General features: G+C 40.9%; 1 protein-coding gene across 1 annotated transcript in view; it reads left to right on the plus strand.

Annotated features, from left to right (window-relative positions):
• Positions 1-19,976, plus strand: part of CDKAL1 (CDKAL1 threonylcarbamoyladenosine tRNA methylthiotransferase) — a 1,106,309-nt gene that overhangs the window by 818,974 nt on the left and 267,359 nt on the right. Inside the window, exon 13 of the mRNA XM_077493830.1 lies at positions 7,622-7,684. Coding sequence (XP_077349956.1) covers positions 7,622-7,684 — 63 coding nt within the window. The remainder of the gene's footprint in view (positions 1-7,621; positions 7,685-19,976) is intronic.

Below are 19,976 nucleotides of genomic sequence, written 5' to 3' on the forward strand. Positions count from 1 at the left end.
GACAGGGCACACCATAATACAATTCTGACATATGCTGTAACTTTTTCACACTGAAAAGGGTGTTTTTGTTGAGGCCTCTTTCCTTATTGTAGACATTTTCCATCATGGCCGCTCTCACTGACACTGGATCAGGAAATGGATAAACAGACAACAATAAACCTGATAGAGGTCCCAACCCTCTCTCAAGCCCTGTACACACAGGCCCAAATGTCTGGAGGCATGGGTTGGTTCACTAGAAACCGTCTGACATTCAGCCTGTGTGTCTTGTGTGACAGAAGCTGGCCTTTCCACTGTCTTCTGTTGGTTGGGCGTGACTGGTAAAAGTCTACCAACCGACTCCTGGTGAGCGCACTCAAACGCTAACCAGAGTGTTCTGGTTGTGGGCGCCCCCATCCTCCTGTCAAAACACAATAACATCCCTTTAGATTTGTATACCTATATGTAACCACTTGCTTACTAGGCACTTAAACCCCCCTCCTATCCAGACCAATTTTCAGCTTTCAGCGTTGACGCACTTTGAATGACAATTGTGCGGTCATCCTACACTGTACCCAAATGAAATTTTATCATTTTTTTCCCCACAAATAGAGCTTTCTTTTGGTGGTATTTGATCACCTATGTGATTTTTATTTTTTCTTAAAAAATTTAAATAAAAACAAATTTTTGTATTTTTTTTTTTTTTTTTTTACTTTTGTTATAAAATTTTAAAACTGGTATTTTTTGTCTGTCATTGTACGCTGATAAGGCGGTACTGATGGGTGGCAGTGATGGGCACTGATCAGTTACACTGATAGGCAGCACTTCTAGATGGCACTGATTGGCACCACTGATGGGCATTGATAGGTGGCATTGAGGTGGCAATGGCAGGTGGCAAAGATGTGGCATAATTGCCTCTTCCTTTTCGGGAACAATGTCCCTTTCAGATGAGCCGTGATCGCCTTTTTTTTTTTTTTTCTCCTCCGCTGTCAGTGTGAGGAGAAAAAAAACGATCGTCAAGCTTTTGTTTTGATCATGTGATCAGCTGTCATTGGCTGACAGCTGATCACATGGTAAGGGGCCAGGACCGGCCCCTTACTGGGATCGGTGATCACTCGAGTCTCAATGGCTCGGTGATCACAGCGTGCTCTGCGCGTGCAGGGAGTGTGCACAGGGGCGGCCATCATGACGGCCTCCCGGGAATTCAGGTCCACACTGTGGCCGTCATTTGGCTATAGCGCGGATGTCAAGAGGTTAAAAGCAAACTTAAGAGAAAAAAAAAGAAAATAAGTTATAGGGTTTAAAAGTGCTCTAATCCAAAGGATGATTCCAGCGTTTAGGTTTGATGACTATTTGATAGTAAGTATGTAATCTCTATTTTATAAATGCTTGAATACAAAGTGGCTATACACAGCTTTATACAACAATTTTCTGTAGGGAAATATTCACTGAAAAGATTGTCCGTGAATAAGATTGAAATGGAAAATCAATTCCATTTCTGCTTTAGAACATTCAGAAGATACAAGGCTAAGGAAAAGATGTAATAGCTACAAATTCCCCTTCAACCTATGGGGGGGAAATACAAATCTTTTGTTTATCTTGTTTAATTTGTCTGAATGATACAGCCATTGAAAGTTACCGGTACATGAGGTCAGGGTGACCAGATCCATCACACAGTGTATAAACTATTGTAGGCAGGAAAAGGATCAAATTGTTTTTGTGTGCTTGTTCTAATGTCGCCATATAACACAGATGTGAGACAGGCTTTTTAAAACTGGTGGAATGAAATGAGTCTGTGCTGTCCACTAAGACCAGTCTCATTCCAGCTGTCCGTTTTAAAGTGTTATCTTTCTGCTATAATATAGACTGCAGTAGCACTCCTCTTATCTCAAGAAGTTCATCTGAGGTAGCTTTAATTCAATAATAGGGTCATCTGAGGTGCTATGGCAAGGGGAAATCCAGAAAAACACTAAATATATTTGCTATAAATTAAGTTGCAGTTCAGTGAGTAAAATAAGTATTTGATCTGCAAGCAAAACATGACTTAGTGTAGAAACCCTTGTTGGCAAGCACAGAGGTAAGAGGTTTCTTGTAGTTGGTGACCAGGTTTGCACACTTCTCAGGAGGGATTTTGGTCCACTCTTCTTTACAGATCTTCTCTAAATCCTTAAGATTTCTTGGATGTCGCTTAGCACCATGAAGTTTCCACTCCCTCCATAAAAGTTCTATAGGATTAAGTTCTGGAGACTGGCTAGGCCACTCCATTGACCTTAATGTGCTTCTTCTTGACACGCCTTTGTTGCTTTGGCGGTATGTTTTGTCCTGTGCTCATCTTCTTTATAGCATCTCCCATCACATTCCTTTCCTTACCTTTTTAGAACCCTCCCTTCACACCACCCCTTTTTTTAGAACCCAGATTCACACCGCAGCCCCCAGCCCCCTTCACATTCCTGTCCTCACCCCCTATCACCCTTCATGTCACATTCCTGCCCTGCCTCTCTTTTTATATCACCTCTCCTCCTCCATATCACCTCTCCTCCTCCATATCACCTCTCCTCCTCCATATCACCTCTCCTCCTCCATATCGCCTCTCCTCTTCCATATCGCCTCTCCTCCTCCATATCGCCTCTCCTCCTCCATATCGCCTCTCCTCCTCCATATCGCCTCTCCTCCTCCATATCGCCTCTCCTCCTCCATATCGCCTCTCCTCCTCCATATCGCCTCTCCTCCTCCATATCGCCTCTCCTCCTTCATATCGCCTCTCCTCCTTCATATCGCCTCTCCTCCTTCATATCGCCTCTCCTCCTTCATATCGCCTCTCCTCCTTCATATCGCCTCTCCTCCTCCATATCACCTCTCCTCCTCCATATCACCTCTCCTCCTCCATATCACCTCTCCTCCTCCATATCACCTCTCCTCCTCCATATCACCTCCCCTCCTTCATATCACCTCTCCTCCTTCATATCACCTCTCCTCCTTCATATCACCTCCCCTCCTCCATATCACCTCTCCTCCTCCATATCACCTCTCCTCCTCCATATCACCTCTCCTCCTCCATATCACCTCTCCTCCTCCATATCACCTCTCCTCCTTCATATCACCTCTCCTCCTCCATATCACCTCTCCTCCTCCATATCACCTCTCCTCCTTCATATCACTTCTCCTCCTCCATATTACAGTTTCTGATCCCCTATGAAGCTTTAACACAAGAATACAGATTTTCAAGTACTGTATGTGACTGTAATTTTCAAATATTATTTGGCTCAGCTGAAAACTGTCATTTTTTTCGAAATGAGGACCCTTATTCTGGCATGTTCGTTTTGTGAATTAAATTTGCTGGCAGGATCAACAGGCAATAAAACTGTTACCGGAGACTGAGAAAAATAAATGCTGTGTTGATGCCATCGACAGATGGTGTTACATATATCATATTTTACTTTGTTAAAGCTGAGTTCCACCCAAAAGTTTTACTAACGCTTATCTGCTCAAAACCACTCCCCCCCCCCCCCCCAGTTGCCACATTGGTACATTTTAGCGGAAGTTCCAATTTTGGGTGGAACTCAACTAGAAGCAGTTTTTGAAAGGTACCCTTCCCAACTTCTGGGAGACCGTGACGTGGCACCGTCCTTTGGAAGTTTGGCCCACCCCTCCTTCCTCCGTCGCTGGGCCAGTAAGAAAGCACAGCACACTAAATGCAGTAAGGGACTAGCTGTAAATACAAAAGGCTTCCTGACAATTTCCCTTACTATGAATGGCAGCCGCAGCACCTGACAGTTGATCTGAAAATTGGCTGGGGTGCCGACATTGCGGGCTCCCTGGATGGGCAAGTATCCATACTTTTAAAAAGCCTGCAGCTACAGTATTTGTAGCTGCTAACTTTTATTTATTTTTTCCCCAGGCGGAACTCTGCTTTAAAGCGGTTTTGTACCTAAAATTTTATCTTCTTATCTAAATCGCATGGTAACATAGTTACAGTAATGAACACTGAAATAAAATATTATTCAGTACTTACCTTATATTTGTGATGTTTGTGCCGACTTCCGGGCTGTCCTCCCGTGGGAGTAGGCGTGGTTATCGGCCTCGCAATGGTCCCTGGGAAATTTCTTAGCTATTTCCCAAGAATCCATGGGTGACATAGTAATGCCGAAATCTCGTGAGATTTCGGAAGGAGGATGCCAGTCACGTGACGAGGGCGTGTCCGAAATTGCCATTTTCAAAGTGGGCAGGCAGCTGTATCTGCCATTACTACTATAGCTATCAGTGAGCATGCGCGAGATGGAGCGGTGGATGCTGGGAGCCCAGCGTCATCGCATACAGCAAGTAAATGCCTGTGGGCTTCAGACACCCACAGTAAAAATGGAAACCGCCGGACTGCTTTTTTTTAAAGTTTCCCATTGCAATAAAATCATCACGCCGATCGTGACTGCTAAGAGACGGTAGGAATCGCCCACCAGTGACACAGGTAAGAAAAAAACAGAACCGCAGCGGAATCCCGCTTTAAGCCTGTGCGCACAGAAGCAATGAACTAGCTGGGTTTACACCTTGCTCCTCTTCAGTTGGAATAAAGTGCTTGGTTTGAATGCAGCTGCTATTTCAATTTCAACCCTAGAACTGTTTCTTATAAGATACATTCCTTCAATAGCCAAGGGCTCTTAAAGACTGCATAATAGTTACATAGTAGGTGAGGTTGAAAAAAGACACAAGTCCATCAGTTCCAACCTATATGTGTGATTATAAGTCAGTATTGCATTGCCTTTCCCTGTATGTTGCGGTCATTCAGGTGCTTATCTAATAGTTTTTTGAAACTATCGATGCTCCCCGCTGATACCACTGCCTGTGAAAGGGAATTCCACATCCTTGCCACTCTTACAGTAAAGAACCCTCTACGTAGTTTAAGGTTAAACCTATTTTCTAAGAATTTTAATGAGTGGCCTAGTGTCTTCTTAACCACTTGCAGAACGGACCAATTTGCTGGTCAAAGACCAGACCCCTTTTTGCGATTCGGCACTGCGTCGCTTTAACTGACAATTGCGCGGTCGTGCGACGTGGCTCCCAAACAAAATTGACGTCCTTTTTTTCCCATAAATAGAGCTTTCTTTTGGTGGTATTTGATCACCCCTGCGGTTTTTATTTTTTGCGCTATAACCAAAAATAGAGCGACAATTTTGAAAAAAACGCATTATTTTTTACTTTTTGTTATAATAAATATCCCCCAAAAATATATAAAAAAACATTTTTTTCCCTCAGTTTAGGCCGATACGTATTCTTCTACATATTTTTGGTAAAAAAAAATCGCAATAAGCGATTGATTGGTTTGCGCAAAAGTTATAGCGTTTACAAAATAGGGATAGTTTTATAGCATTTTTATTAATAATTTTTTATTTTTATTTTTTTACTAGTAATGGCGGCGATCAGCGATTTTTATTGTGACTGCGACATTGTGCGGGACCCATCGGACATTTTTGACACATTTTTGGGACCATTGTCATTTATACAGTAATCACTGCTATATAAATGCAGTGATTCCTGTGTAAATGACACTGGCAGTGAAAGGGTTAACCAGTGGGTGGCAGTGTAGGGGTTAAGTGTTCCTAGGGGTGTGTTACTAACTGTGGGGGGGTTGGGCTTTCATTTAGTGAACACTGATCTCTGCTCCAATCACATGGAGCAGAGATCAGCGTCACTAGTTGCTAGGCAGAATGGAGAAATGTTGTTTACACAGCATTTCCTCCATTCGGCCGCTCCGTGAGACGATCGCGGGGATGCCCGTGGCGATCGAGTCCGTGGGTCCCGCGACCGGACTCACGGGGGTCCCGGGGGGCGGCGCGCTCCCGATGGCAGGGCGGCATTGAATATTGGACGTACCTGTACGCCAATATGCCTGACCGTGCCATTCTGTCGACGTACATCGTCGTGCGCTGGTCGGGAAGTGGTTAAACTCCCTTTCCGTGAATTTTTTTTTTTTTTTTTTTTTTTTACCATTCTAATATTGTATCGGGTCAAATTTATATATAGTTTTTCTCATTAAATGTTCATTTTTTTTTTATGGTGATATGTATTCTTATTGTGTTAGAAAAAAAAAAAACAGCACTTTTCAAACAACATATGTCAGTGTTTGCTCATCAGATGTAATGTTTACGATCAGATTATTCTGCTATCATTAGGTAAAGAGATCTTCAAAGGGAATGTGGTATAAACTGTTTACCTTTTCCTAGATCACTTAACAAGCAATTCTGTTTACAAAACAGGCTTAATTATTAATCACATACTTGTTTTACATTAAGCAGCTCCAATCTATTTACCTTCCTTGTCCATTTTATATGGTAAGACATTTTGTTTCTGGCAACCCAAAAGTTATAGTGACAACAAAAAGCTTTTTTGGCCTTGAAAAAGTATTCATACCCCTTGAAATTTTACACATTTTGTCATGTTACAACCAAAAAATGTGAATGTGTATTTTATTGGGAGTTTGTGATAGACCAACACAAAGTGGCACGTAATTGTGAAGTGGAAGGAAACAATAGTTTTCAAAATGTTTTACAAATATGTGAAAACTGTGGCATGCATTTGTTGTATTCAGCCCCCTTGAGTCAATACTTTGTAGAAACACCTTTTTTCTGAAATTACAGCTGCAAGTCTTTTTTGGAGATGTCTCTACCAGCTTTGCACATCTAAAGAGTGAAATTGTTGCCCATTCTTCTTTGCAAAATAGCTCAAGCTCTGTCAGATTGGATGGAGAGTGTCTGTGAACAGCAATTTTCAAGTATTGCCACAGAATCTCAATTAGATTTAGCTCTGGACTTTGGGCCATTCTAACACATGAATATGCTTTGATCTAAACCATTCCATTGCAGCTCTGGCTGTATTTTGCCCTGTTGGAAGGTGAACCTCCATCCCAAGATTGCTCTGTATTTGGCTCCATCCATCTTCCCATCAACTCTGACCAGCTCCCCTGTCCCTGCAAAAGAAAATCATTCCCACAACACGATGCTACCACCACCATGTTTCACGGCGGGGATGGTGTGTTCAGGGTGATGTCATGTTTTTCTTTTAGACTAAAAAATTCCTTCAAGTAGCATCTTTGGAGCTGTGAAGGTGCAGCAGCGCTTTGCGGTGGTTTTATCCCTTTCTTGGCCACTAGCGGGGGGATAAAAGCACCCTGTTAGTGTGCGAATAGCGCGGCAAAATTCACGTTAAAGCTCTGCTAAAAATAGCAGCGCTTTACCGTCAATGCACCCACCGCCGCAGTGGGAAAGGGGCCTAAGGTTCTCTAGCAAATCTCTTAAGTTCTTCACAGAACAGCTGTATTTATACTGAGATTAAATTACACACAGGTGAGGCCTATTTACTAATTGGGCGATGTCTGAAGTTAATTGGTTCCACTAGATTTTAGTTAGGGGTATCAGAGTAAAGAGGGCTGAATACAAATACAGACCACAGTTTTCAGATATTTGTAAAAAATTTAAAACCATTTAGTATTGTTTTTTTTCCACTTTACAATTATGTGCCACTTTGTGATGGTCTGTCACACAAAATCCCAAAAGCGGTACTTTTTGAATGCACTGTAATGGTTTTATTTTTTAACTTGCGCAATAATTCTTCAGTTATATTTAAACTCTAATGTATTTTGCCTTTTGTCTTTCAGAAAAAACAGCGGACCAAAGAGCTTTCCCAACTTTTCCATTCATACAATCCATACGACCACAAGGTAAGGCAATGCTCATTACTGGCTTATCTCATCAAAAGTATTTATCGTTTAATTAAAGGGGGTTGGCAGATTTATACTCATTTTCAAAACCCCATTTTTTTTTTTATACCCTATTTTTTGTTTTATTTATTTAATTCTTGTAGGATCCCAGTTTGTACAACATTCAGATTTACATGTTGTTGTCAGTGCCAGGACAAGGTCATCCAGAGTGCAGGGGGAACATTGCAACCCCCCCCCCCCCCCCCCCAAGATGTATGAGCAGTATGCATCAGCAAAAATCTCCTCCCCTCCATATAATAATAAAAAAAATTGATTATAAGTCTGCATAAATTCCCCCTCCTCCCAGTACGAATCTGCCCCTGCTAAAATACCCACACCCTGCCCAAATATCCCCCCCCCAGCTGCCCCCCTGGCCACACACACCCAAATCCTCTGTCCCTCAAATTTGCCCCCAAAACACAAACACTCAACCCCCCACTCCAATTCCCCTGCCTTCCCACACAAATTTCCCTCCCCCAATACCCCATCCTAGCATAAAATCCCCCCCCCCCCACACACACACACACACCCACCAATTTCCCTTCTAGAACAAACACCCTCCAATCATCCCTACTAGCACCAAACCCCCCCCCCCCCCAAAAAATAATAATAATATATATATATATATATATATATATATATATATATACTTCCCCTCTTCTATAGCACTAATGCCACAAATCCTTCTCCCCCATCCTCCCCCCAACAAAAATCCCCCCCAAATCACTACCAAATTTGCCCTGCTAGAAGAATGATTACCCCTGCCAATCCCCAAATTCCCCTTCTCAACACAAATCCCTCCCTCCCGCAACCTCCTTGTGGTGTGAACCCCCCCCCCCCCCCCTCACTTGAAACAGCAGTGCCCAGGGCAGCCATCCCTCTTGCCCACCCCTTGACTTTCAAAGAGACATATCCCTTCTTGCTTCTTCTGCTGTGGCAGATGGTTGGTTTGAGAATTGGGATGTTATGGAATATATTTGAGGAATGACCTGTGTTCCTCTTTACTGTCTGAGAATTTCAGGTGTAAGTAAAGTTACACAGAGGCCTATAGCAATAAACAGGTCCAGCTGACTTTTATAGCGTTATAACATTTAATGCTGCCAGATGGAAAAGCTTAAGATCGCCATAGCCAATCAGATTGGGTTCTGAGCCCACCAAGAACAGTAATAAATGGCACTAGTGTACTAATCTCATCAGTCAGTATAGTTTTTTCAGTTAATATAGTTATTGCAATTGGTAGTTTTAGCATGCTTTTTTGTTTGGAAACAATATGGTATGAACTGGAAATGCTCAGCAAATTACTATAAGAACTGTCAGTCTGCATGATTATACAGTTCATTATAAGTAAGTTATAACCCTAGTATTTTTCCCCCAGAATATTTTATCACTAAACTTCAGCTTTAACAGTAAGTGTACCCAACTGTTTTGTTTAAGTACTGTAGCAGATTTTGAAATAGGTAAATTCTCAGGTTGAAAAATGCATTTGTAGTTAATTCAATATTCAAAATTCAAATAATAATAATGATTCAATGATTGAATAGAAGTAAAGGCGTGCTTACTACTGTCTTTTCTCAGAATTTTCTGGTGAACTGTAAGTCCTTTATCCTAGCACAAGGAAACTATTATTTTTATATTAAAACTTTTATTAGATTGCGGTCATTCACTTCTCCTCCTGCTGCCTCCTCCATTCATATCCTTTGTGGCATTATATCAAAGTGTCCTCAAATGATTTTGGCTTTACATGTGAAGACTTGCACACTCCTTTACAAATTAGTCATTAGGCAACGTAGAATAGAATGTGACTGTAGATCTCTGCTGTTTGATGTTTGTTTTAGAGCCTTTTAATAAATTATTATAAATTATCTGACTTGCAAGGGACTTTTAATGCTGCCAAAAAGTATTCTCCTGGTCGGTTTTAATGCGCTCATAATGTGTGCCCGTGAACACTTGCAGGTGAGCTCTGAAACATGGCTGAAAGGTTAATAGTTTGTCTTTTTTTTGTCTGTAGTGTTTGCTTGACTTGTATTACTAAAAGATTACATTAATTTCAGTTTCCAAATGGAAGCAATTGTGTTTATTTAGGGCATGAAATTGAAAAATCACAGTAGGCTCATTGTATTAGTCCACTGATGTTTCTCTTAGTATGTACTGCCCATCAGTGAGCTATAGAGCCTTCCTTGTAAGTCCTAGAAGCCCTAAATATTGCGACGACGGCATCGCAGCATAGCATCACACATTTTTTAAGAATATGATGTAAATACATGAATATTTATTTTTTGCTTTTAGATAAGTCATTAAAAATACTACCAGGAAATGGGAGCGAGGAGTAATTCGCAACACTTTGTTTCTAGTCTAGCAATCCAATCATTTTAGACATCTCACCTTAACCACTTCCTCATCTGTATCTCCTGAAGGCTGCTGCTTGTTCCTTCAGGTTAATGAAAAGATTTACCCATAGTAGTCTAAGGGGAATTGTCTTATACACAGACTACAGTCAGTGTCAGAGACTTGTTAGATGAAAGGAATGATAGATGGCACTGAAAAAAAAAGATTCACCCCCCCCCACTCTTTTTGTCCTTTTGTGTTCAGTTGAGTGTAGTTCTTTTTTAAAGGTATAGTTGCTTTGCATTTTTACAATTAATACTACAGGCACATCTTGAAAATGTATATTGAAACTTTGTGGCATGAGTTCTAAAGAAAATTTCCCAGTAAGTGGAATGCCTAATGCTGTTTAGTTGCTGCATAAGCTTAAAGGCAAGGTGGTTGAGAGAGGGAAGTGAGTTAAATGAACTGATACTATTATAGTACAATTTGAGTGTTACAATAAGGAATAAAAATATGGTGCTATAAGAGCTTAATGCACTTTTAACACTATATGCTGCCAAAAAATGCTGTCATGTATTTCTTGTCGCAGTATATTGAGTTACTGTGAGATGCGTGTTTGAACTTTGATGGCCCTACCTAGCTTACAATCTCAGCTTTGGTCAGAATGTGTTACATGTGTGTGAGTGTATTAGCAAGGAGATTACTTTGGATTAGCTGGACTTTGGAGAAAAGCATTGAAGAGAATATACTAGATATTGTTTTTTTAACAAGTAAGAACAGAACATTGGGCTATGGGACCGTATCACTGAAAAAAATACAATGCATGTTGAAATAGTGCTATATCTATGGAGTCACATGTACATTCTTTTGCGGTTAAAATATGTTGTACTCTGCAATGGGAAAGTGCAGGGATTCATTGCAATTAAAATCATTAAAACTATCGTCCTTTAAAGGTGAAAATGTAATTAAAGTGATTGTAAAGTCTTTTTTTTTCAATGAAAATAACAAACATGTTATATTTGCCTCCTCTGTGATTTGCATAGAGCAGCCCGGGTCCTGCTCTTCTTGGTTCCCTCTTCTGTGCTCCTGGCTTTTCCCTACGGTCGAGTGATCCTACAACAAGCAGCTTATTATGGGGGCACCCGAGCCGAGTCACAGGCCTGTGTGTCCATTTAGATACAGAGCTGGGCCCGGCCCCACCCTTTCTTTCTCCTGATTGGCTGGCTGACTTTTCACAGCAACGGGAGCCAGTGGCGCCGCTGGTGTGTCTCAGCCAATCAGGATAGAGAGTCTCAGACGCCCGATATGCTCGTGGACATTGCTGGACAGAGATGGGGCTCAGGTAAGTTTTAGGGGGTGCTGGGGCGGCTGCTGCACACAGAAGACTTCTTATCTTAATGCATAGAAATCTAACATTACAGCCTGACAGGTACACATGCCATGGTGCTTTCACTACAATTTTAGCTCGGGCTGCAAAAATTACCAGGGGGCACTACCTTTTCAAACTTGCCCATTAAGGTCAATGCCACTCTCCAGCCGCAAGTGAAATGCTTGGCTTGCGGTTGTGGCAGCCCACTAAGTGTAAAATTGATGATCAGCAATATAAAGAGGAGACAGGGTTCAGGAGTAAGCATGAGCTCAGGCGTGTTCGCATGGCTCACGTGCAGAGCCCACTAGTAAGTCAGAGCAGCACTGCGCTAATCACAGGCAGTGAGACATTGCCCTGATGCGCGGCTGCAGAGATCGGGCAATGTCTCACTGTCTGTGAGTAGCACAGCCCTGCGCCAGCCTCCTGGCAGGCTCTGCACGTGGACCATGCGAACATGCCTGAGCTCATCCCCATTAAGGAGACGGCAGTAGTGCCTCCTGAATACCTATCCGCTGTTGCTATAATGCCCTCCAAAAAGCAGTCCATCGCATTTCACTTTTTAAAAGGTGGTAAGCATTACTGCCTGTCTGAAAGAGCTCTGGCGTGGTTTAATGTGCTTGGTTGAAAGAGCTAATGTCGTACAAATGTAAGTTGCCATAGCAGTAAGTAGTCAAATGCAACATTTCAATAGTCCATTATTTGAAATGTTTTACATTTGCTATTGTGCTTTCGTAACTTTTCGTTTAAGCAAGGATACGTGTACCTTGGAAATCGGAAAATGTCATGTTTTCAGCCAATATTATCTGTGCATCTGTTTTAACAAATGGATGAATCTGCTTGCAGTTCTTTATTCATTCAAACATAGGCATTGTCAGTGTAACATTTTATCATCTTTGGATAAAATTGATATCAATAATTATTCTGTTATGGTAATAACACTATTGATGTATTCATGTTTTCTGCAAAGCTTTTCAAAAATAACTATATGAGCATATGCTTATTACATTAGGAAACAAATATGAGTCATTTGTTTTAATTACTTGGAAATAGAAGCGCTCATGGAATGCTTAGACACACTGGGAAGAATATTGTACACTGTTATGCTGTTAGACGTTAATGTGAAATTTGAATGCATTGTGGGAGGCTTATTTTAGATAATTTAGTAATCCCCCTTCCTCCTTGCTCCTTTACTTGTATTATAAGCTCAATGAATAGCAATAGCTGTGAAATGGTTTTAGTAAAGTAACATCCAAAAACAGAATTCTCAACTCCTTAATCAATTTTAAATATTTAAATAAGCGAACCCAAGGGTAATCACAAAATTATATTTTTATTAGGGAAACCATTCCCAGCATAACTGAAAAAAATGTCCCTAAGGCATGAGCGCCAACATTTTCTAACATAGTTAAAAGGCATTAAGAAAGTTTAAGGAGTACCTCTGATTTTGTTGAGGAAAATAAAATGCCCTCTGTGTGATCCATGTGCATTGCAGGGATTTTACCAAATTTTGTTGCAGATTTCTACCTTTTGTTATTCTGAAGAAATAGCTGTTTTTGTCCATGTTCAGGGTGAATGGAAGTGATTATCAATCAGCTGCTGCACTTGCAAGTCTCTGCATCCCTTTAGATGTGATTTGTCATTGGGAGTATGTGATTTTTGTTGCAGAGGGTGCCCAAAATATGACATGTTTCTTGGTACAGACTTCTGGGGAAATTGGTAAACCAATCGCACAAGCAGGAAATTACATTTCTGGGGAGTTGGGGGGGGCTGTGTTTTCCATACACCATCTGTGTACAAAATGCTTCTAGGTTGCCATTATGCATTGCATTTTACAGAAAGTTACAGCTCGGCAGATGTACCTCTAGGAGGTATGTTTAGGAGATTGACTGCGGGGGAGTTCTGATTCCCGAACTGGTAAAGCGGCAAGGTCCAGTGTAAAGGGGGTCTAGTGTAAGTTCACCCTACAGATTTTTCAGTAAAGTTAAACTTACCCTTTAAGCTTAAATAAAAGCCAATACAGTGTCAGACTTTGATTTTTGATTTTATGGCAGTGCCCACGTACAATCTAGTGCTCTATGGTAGTGTACCATAATTCGCTGTCAAATAGATGATAGCAATGCAAAAGTAAAAACACAGAAGAGGTCATCTTTGCTTGCTCTTCTCTCTTCTGTCAACTTATTCTTATTAGTATGTGTGCATAGAGCACCCCTGATTGGTCACCAATCCTGCCACTTCTTATCCCAGTGTGAATGCTGCTAAATACAAAGCTATATTAATTTGTGTTTTTTATAGCTGCCGTTAAGTGTCACTGAAAAAAACTATCAGTAAATGGTGTATTTCATGCTGTTCATACTCAAGCAGTCACTATGAGATGTGTTTTCTGCATTCTGCAAAAAACCTGGTTGGTCCTTTTGTACTCTATCCCCCCTTCTGTCCAAGTCCCCACTTCAGCTAGGGATTTTGCAAAGCAGTGTTGGCAGCTCTGTACATGCTCAGTTTTCAGTGTGTTTCTATTCTGAGCATTTCCTCCCATCACACCTGAACAGCCCATGTGACTATAGAGTCACATGTGGGTATACTGTATACACACTTGTAAATGACAGACCACTCCCTCCCTCTTCCTCCATGCCCACTAATCAGCTAAGCACAATGGGAGCTGGATATTACATGTAGATTCATGGAGGCTTCACCTCTCTCTTATTCAAAGACACAGGCTAGAGGTCTTCTTAATCTTCCTAATCTGCTCACACCATGTTACTTCCACAAAATAATAAAGATTTTATTTCAAATATATATATTGTGCTAGATTAGCTCAGTGGTCGGATGTGCAGGACCCCTTGGATGGGTCACAGCACAGTTAAATAGGCACAAGCAGACAGCCAGTTCTTTGTGAAACAAAATCTGTGGTTACAAGATGCAGGTATCAAAAGCACAGATTTACGTTCTCTCAGGAGAGCAGAGACAGATCTGCTGTTCATACTGATTATGAACAGAGATCGGTCTCCTCCTCCAGGCAGTCCCATCCCCCACAGTTAGAAACACTCCCTAGAGCACACGTTTAACCTTTTGATCGCCCTCTAGTGTTAACCCCTTTTCTGCCAATGCCATTTATACAGTAATTGCTGGATATTTTAAGCTCTGATCGCTGTACTAATGTCAATGGTCCTAAAAGTGTCAGATCTGTCTGCCGCAATATCACGGTCCCGCAAAAAATCATAATAAAAATTCCATAAATCTATCCCCTATTTTGTAGACGCTATACGTTTTGTGCAAGCCAATATACGCATTGTGCGTTTTTGCTTAAACTCATTTTGTTTTGTTGAGACTCATTTTGTTTTTTGTTTTTTTAGTTTTTTTGGGGGGCGATATTTATTATAGTAAAAAGTAAAAAATTGTGTTTCTTTTTCAAAATGGTCGGTCTTTTTTTTGTTTATAGTGCAAAAAATAAAAACCACAGAGGTGATCAAATACCACCAAAAGAAAACTTATTTGTGGGGAAAAAAAGGACATACATTTTGTTTGGGTACAGCATTGCACGACCACGCAATTGTCAGTTAAAGCGACATATTGCTGTATCGCAAAAAATGCCCTCATCATTAAGGGAGCAAATCCTTCTGGTCCTTAAGTGGTTATAATGAGCTAGTCTCGGGCTCCAATGCTATGATTGGCTGGAGCTGTGATGTCGTCACTCCTGGTCATGCGCTCAGGAGCCGCCGGTCATGCCATGGGCCCTGAAGAAACTGCATGAGCGGGCTGTTCCTTCAGTGTGCATGCACCGATGACATCGGCAGCAGCGTGTATAGTAAATATCTCCTAAATGGTGCAAGTTTAGGAGATATTTACAGTACCTACAGGTATGCCTTATTATAGGCGTTTATTGGATTGGCCAAGAATGACTGCATGCTTTACAGAGGCGCTGGAGATAGCAGTCACTAGTAGAGTGAATGATGTATTTTTATGAAATGAGATGAATCATTTTACATAAAATGTTTGTGTGTACACAAGTTTCATTATCTTTATGTACATTAGGCTAACTGATAAAGATTTGCTGTCTCTAAGCGGAATGCATGTTTGCACTGCTGTCATATAATGTCATAAATTTAAGCCTAGCAAACAACATTAATTTAACAAATACTGCTTAATAAAATAACATTCCCAATTGTGGCAAATACTTCATATAGAGTAATGATGATATATGCAATAACGATCTCTGCACGCAGAAGGTCCATCACTATCTTTATGTGAGGCTTAGAGGACCAAATAGAATTGTCCCCAGCCAGATGGTCCCATATGTTGAAGTTCTTCTTTCAGAGTCTAGAACATTGAAACTCCTTGTGGCATTGGATATCTCTAAATACCTATTCTTTCTCTTTTGGAGTCCTAGTGTTTTATTTTGTAATGTCTGCCAGTTTGCAACAGGCCTTGACCCCAAAGCTCTTCTGATATAAGAGCACAATCACCTATTTTCTCATTCTTTGTCATACAAGAATGGTCTGAAAGCTGTCATTTAGAACTTGTGTATTCATTGTGGCTTAGGGGTCAACATCTTAATTGCTGTGTAAAATTAGGTAGACATTTTCTGCACTGACGAGAATCTATAGGATATATCCCATATGTCCTAGAGTCCCGTATAGCTAAACACACCTTCATGTGTGCTGGACCTTGCATTCCTTTTGACAACCAAACTCTTCAGTCTTAAAATGCTAACAAATTTGATGCATTGTAAATCTCAGGAGCAGCTGTTTTGCAATGTACTGCATCTATCTTCTATTACACTTACGTTTCTTAAACATCAATAAAAAAAAAAAAAAAAAATATATATATATATATATATATATATATATATATATATATATATATATATATATATATATATATATATATACACACAGTGGGTGTAAAAAAGAATCACCCCCCTTTAAAATCATATTTTGTTGCTTTGCAGCCTGACATTAAGACAGTTTTTGTTTTATCCAACTGTATTTATTACACTGTTTGGGGAAACAGGGTAGTGCAACTTGTAACATCCAAGTGAAAGATATTACTCTAACATGTCAGAAAAAAAATTCAGAATCACTGAGTTGGAAAAAGGATTCCCCCCAAACCCCCCCCCCCCCCCACGTATGTCAGTATTTTGTTGACCACCTTTTGCTACAGTGGTGTGAAAAAGTGTTTGCCCCCCTTCCTCATTTCCTGTTCCTTTGCATGTTTGTCACACTTAAGTGTTTCGGAACAGCAAACCAATTTAAACAATAGTCAAGGACAACACAAGTAAACACAAAATGCAATTTGTAAATGAAGGTGTTTATTATTAAAGGTGAAAAAAAATCCAAACCATCATGGCCCTGTGTGAAAAAGTGATTGCCCCCCTTGTTAAAACATACTATAACTGTGGTTGTCCACACCTGAGTTCAATTTCTCTAGCCACACCCAGGCCTGATTATTGCCACACCTGTTCACAATCAAGGCATCACTTAAATAGGAGCTGCTTGACACAGTAAGGTCCACCAGAAGATCCTTAAAAGCTGCACATCATGCCGAGACCCAAAGAAATTCAGGAACAATTGAGAAAGAAAGTAATTGAGATCTATCAGTCTGGAAAGGGTTATAAAGCCATTTCCAAAGCTTTGGGAATCCAGCGACCCACAGTGAGAGCCATTATCCACAAATGGCGAAGACATGGAACAGTGGTGAACCTTCCCAGGAGTGGCCGGCCGCCTAAAATTACCCCAAGAGCGCAGCGACGACTCATCCAAGAGGTCACAAAAGACCCCACAACAACGTCCAAGGAACTGCAGGCCTCACTTGCCTCAGTTAAGGTCAGCGTTCATGCCTCCACCATCAGGAAAAGACTGGGCAAAAATGGCCTGCATGGCAGAGTTCCAAGGAGAAAACCACTGCTGAGCAAAAAGAACATCAAAGCTCGTCTCAATTTCTCCACAACACATCTTGATGATCCCCAAGACTTTTGGGACAACATTCTGTGGACCGATGAGACAAAAGTGGAACTCTTTGGAAGGTGTGTGTCCAAGTATATCTGGCGTAGAAGGAACACTGCATTTCATAAAAAGAACATTATACCAACAGTAAAATATGGTGGTGGTAGTGTGATGGTCTGGGGCTGTTTTGCTGCTTCAGGACCTGGAAGACTTGCCGTGATAAAAGGAACTATGAATTCTGCTGTCTACCAAGAGATCCTGAAGGAGAATGTCCAACCATCTGTTCGTGTACTCAAGCTGAAACGAACTTGGGTTCTGCAGCAGGACAATGATCCTAAACACACCAGCAAGTCCACCACCGAATGGCTGAAGAAAAACAAAATGAAGACTTTGGAGTGGCCTAGCCAAAGTCCTGACCTGAATCCTAATGAGATGTTGTGGTAAGACCTTAAAAAGGCCGTTCATGCTCGAAAACCCTCTAATGTAACTGAATTAGGACAATCCTGCAAAGATGAGTGGGCCAAAATTCTTCCAGGATGCTGTAAAAGCCTCATTGCACGTTATCGCAAACGCTTGGTTGCAGTTGTTGCTGCTAAGGGTGGCCCAACCAGTTATTAGGTTTAGGGGGCAATCACTTTTTCACACAGGGCCATGATGGTTTGGATTTTTTTTCACCTTTAATAATAAACACCTTCATTTACAAATTGCATTTTGTGTTTACTTGTGTTGTCCTAGACTATTGTTTAAATTGGTTTGATGTTCCGAAACACTTAAGTGTGACAAACATGCAAAGGAACAGGAAATGAGGAAGGGGGCAAACACTTTTTCACACCACTGTATAATTGCAGCCTTTAGTCTGTTGGCATAAATCTCCACTAACTTTGCACATCTAGACTTTGCAATATTTGTCCATTCTTCTTTGCAGAACTGCTCAAGTTCAGTTAAATATGAGGGTGACCATTGGTGGACTGCAGTCATTCCACAGATTTTTAATGGGGTTTAAGATTCTGGGCTCTAACTAGGCCATGCAAGCACATTCACCTTTTTCTCCATCAACCATGTGGTCATTTTTGCTGTGTGCGCTGGGTCATAGTCATGTTGGAAGGTAAATTTTTGTCTGCAGTCGCAGAGGCGATCAGATGTTGTTTATCCCTTGCTGGGTATGGAGACAAGTGAGGGGAAGATGACCTACACCTATCTCCATAACATTGCAGGGCAGAAGCGACGTCAAACGTCTCTTCCGCCCATAGCTCTTAAAGGGCTTTTTTTTTTTTTTTTTTTTTAATTACTTTCTTTTTTTTTTTGTTTAATTGAATTTTAGTGTAAATATGAGATCTGAGGTCTTTTTGACCCCAGATCTCGTATTTAAGAAGGTCCTGTCATGCTTTTTCTATTACAAGGGATGTTTACATTCCTTGTAATAGGAATAAAAGTGGCACAATTTTATGAATTTTGTTTTTAAAACGGTGTCAAAATAAAAGGTAAAATGATATATACAAAAAAAATTATGAAACACACCCCGTCTCGCAGAGCTCGTGTGCAGAAGCGAACGCATACGTCAGTAGTGGCTTAATATGAAAACGGTGTTCAAACCACACATGTGCGATATCAGCGCAATCGGTAGAACGAGAGCAATAATTCTAGCCATAGACCTCCTCTGTAACTCAAAACATGCAACCTGTAGAATTTTTTTTAAATGTTGCCTATGGAGATTTTTAAGGGTAAAAGTCTGTCGCCATTCCACGAGATGGGCCAATTTTGAAGCATGACACGTTGAGTGTCAATTTACTTGGACTAACACTATCTTTCACAATATAAAAAAAATTGGTCTAACTTTACTGTTGTCTTATTTTTTAATTCAAAAAAGTGTATTTTTTTCCAAAAAAGTGCGCTTGTAAGACCACTGAGCAGATACGGTGTGGCAGAAAGTATTGCAACGGCCACCATTTTATTCTCTAGGGTGTTAGAAAAAAACAAAACACACAATATATATTATGTTTGGGGGTTCTAAGTAATTTTCTAGCAAAAAAAAAGTGTTTTTAACTTGTAAACAACTCATCTCAAAAAGAGGCCTGGTCCTTTAAAGTGGTTGTACACCCTGTACAACCACTTTCACCTACAGGTAAGCCTAGATTGAAGCTTACCTGTAGGTGCTGGAAATATCTACTAAACCTACACAGTTTGGGAGATATTTACAATTCCCTGTGCAATTAGTTCTTCTGCGCATGTGCACTTTAGAAAGGGCACGCTGTGCTGTTTCTAGCTGTGGTCATGCCGTGACTGGCGACTCCTGCGCCCATGTGCGGAAGTGACGTCATGCGACTCTGGCTAGTCACAGAGCTGGAGTTTACTACCCCGGAAGGAAAAGGGGGCGAAGATGGATGCTTCCAGCCAGCAGGGACATCAGCACATTGCAGGCTTCAGGTAAGTGACACATAAAGGGCTACTATGCGATGCATAGTAGCCCATTATGCTTTAGCTTTGCAGGGAAACGAAGCGGAAGTATAACCCACCAGGGTTTACTTCCTGTTCAAGTTGTTAAAGAAACATTGTTGCCTTGTACTTTCTGGGATAAGTGACGGTGTCTGTGTAGGCTCCTAATTCTGACTACTTTGTACTT

The sequence above is a fragment of the Lithobates pipiens genome, unplaced genomic scaffold (assembly GCF_037356315.1).
Source record: "Lithobates pipiens isolate NorthernLeopardFrog02 unplaced genomic scaffold, aLitPip1_a1.2 Scaffold_19, whole genome shotgun sequence".
Lineage (NCBI taxonomy): Eukaryota > Metazoa > Chordata > Amphibia > Anura > Ranidae > Lithobates > Lithobates pipiens.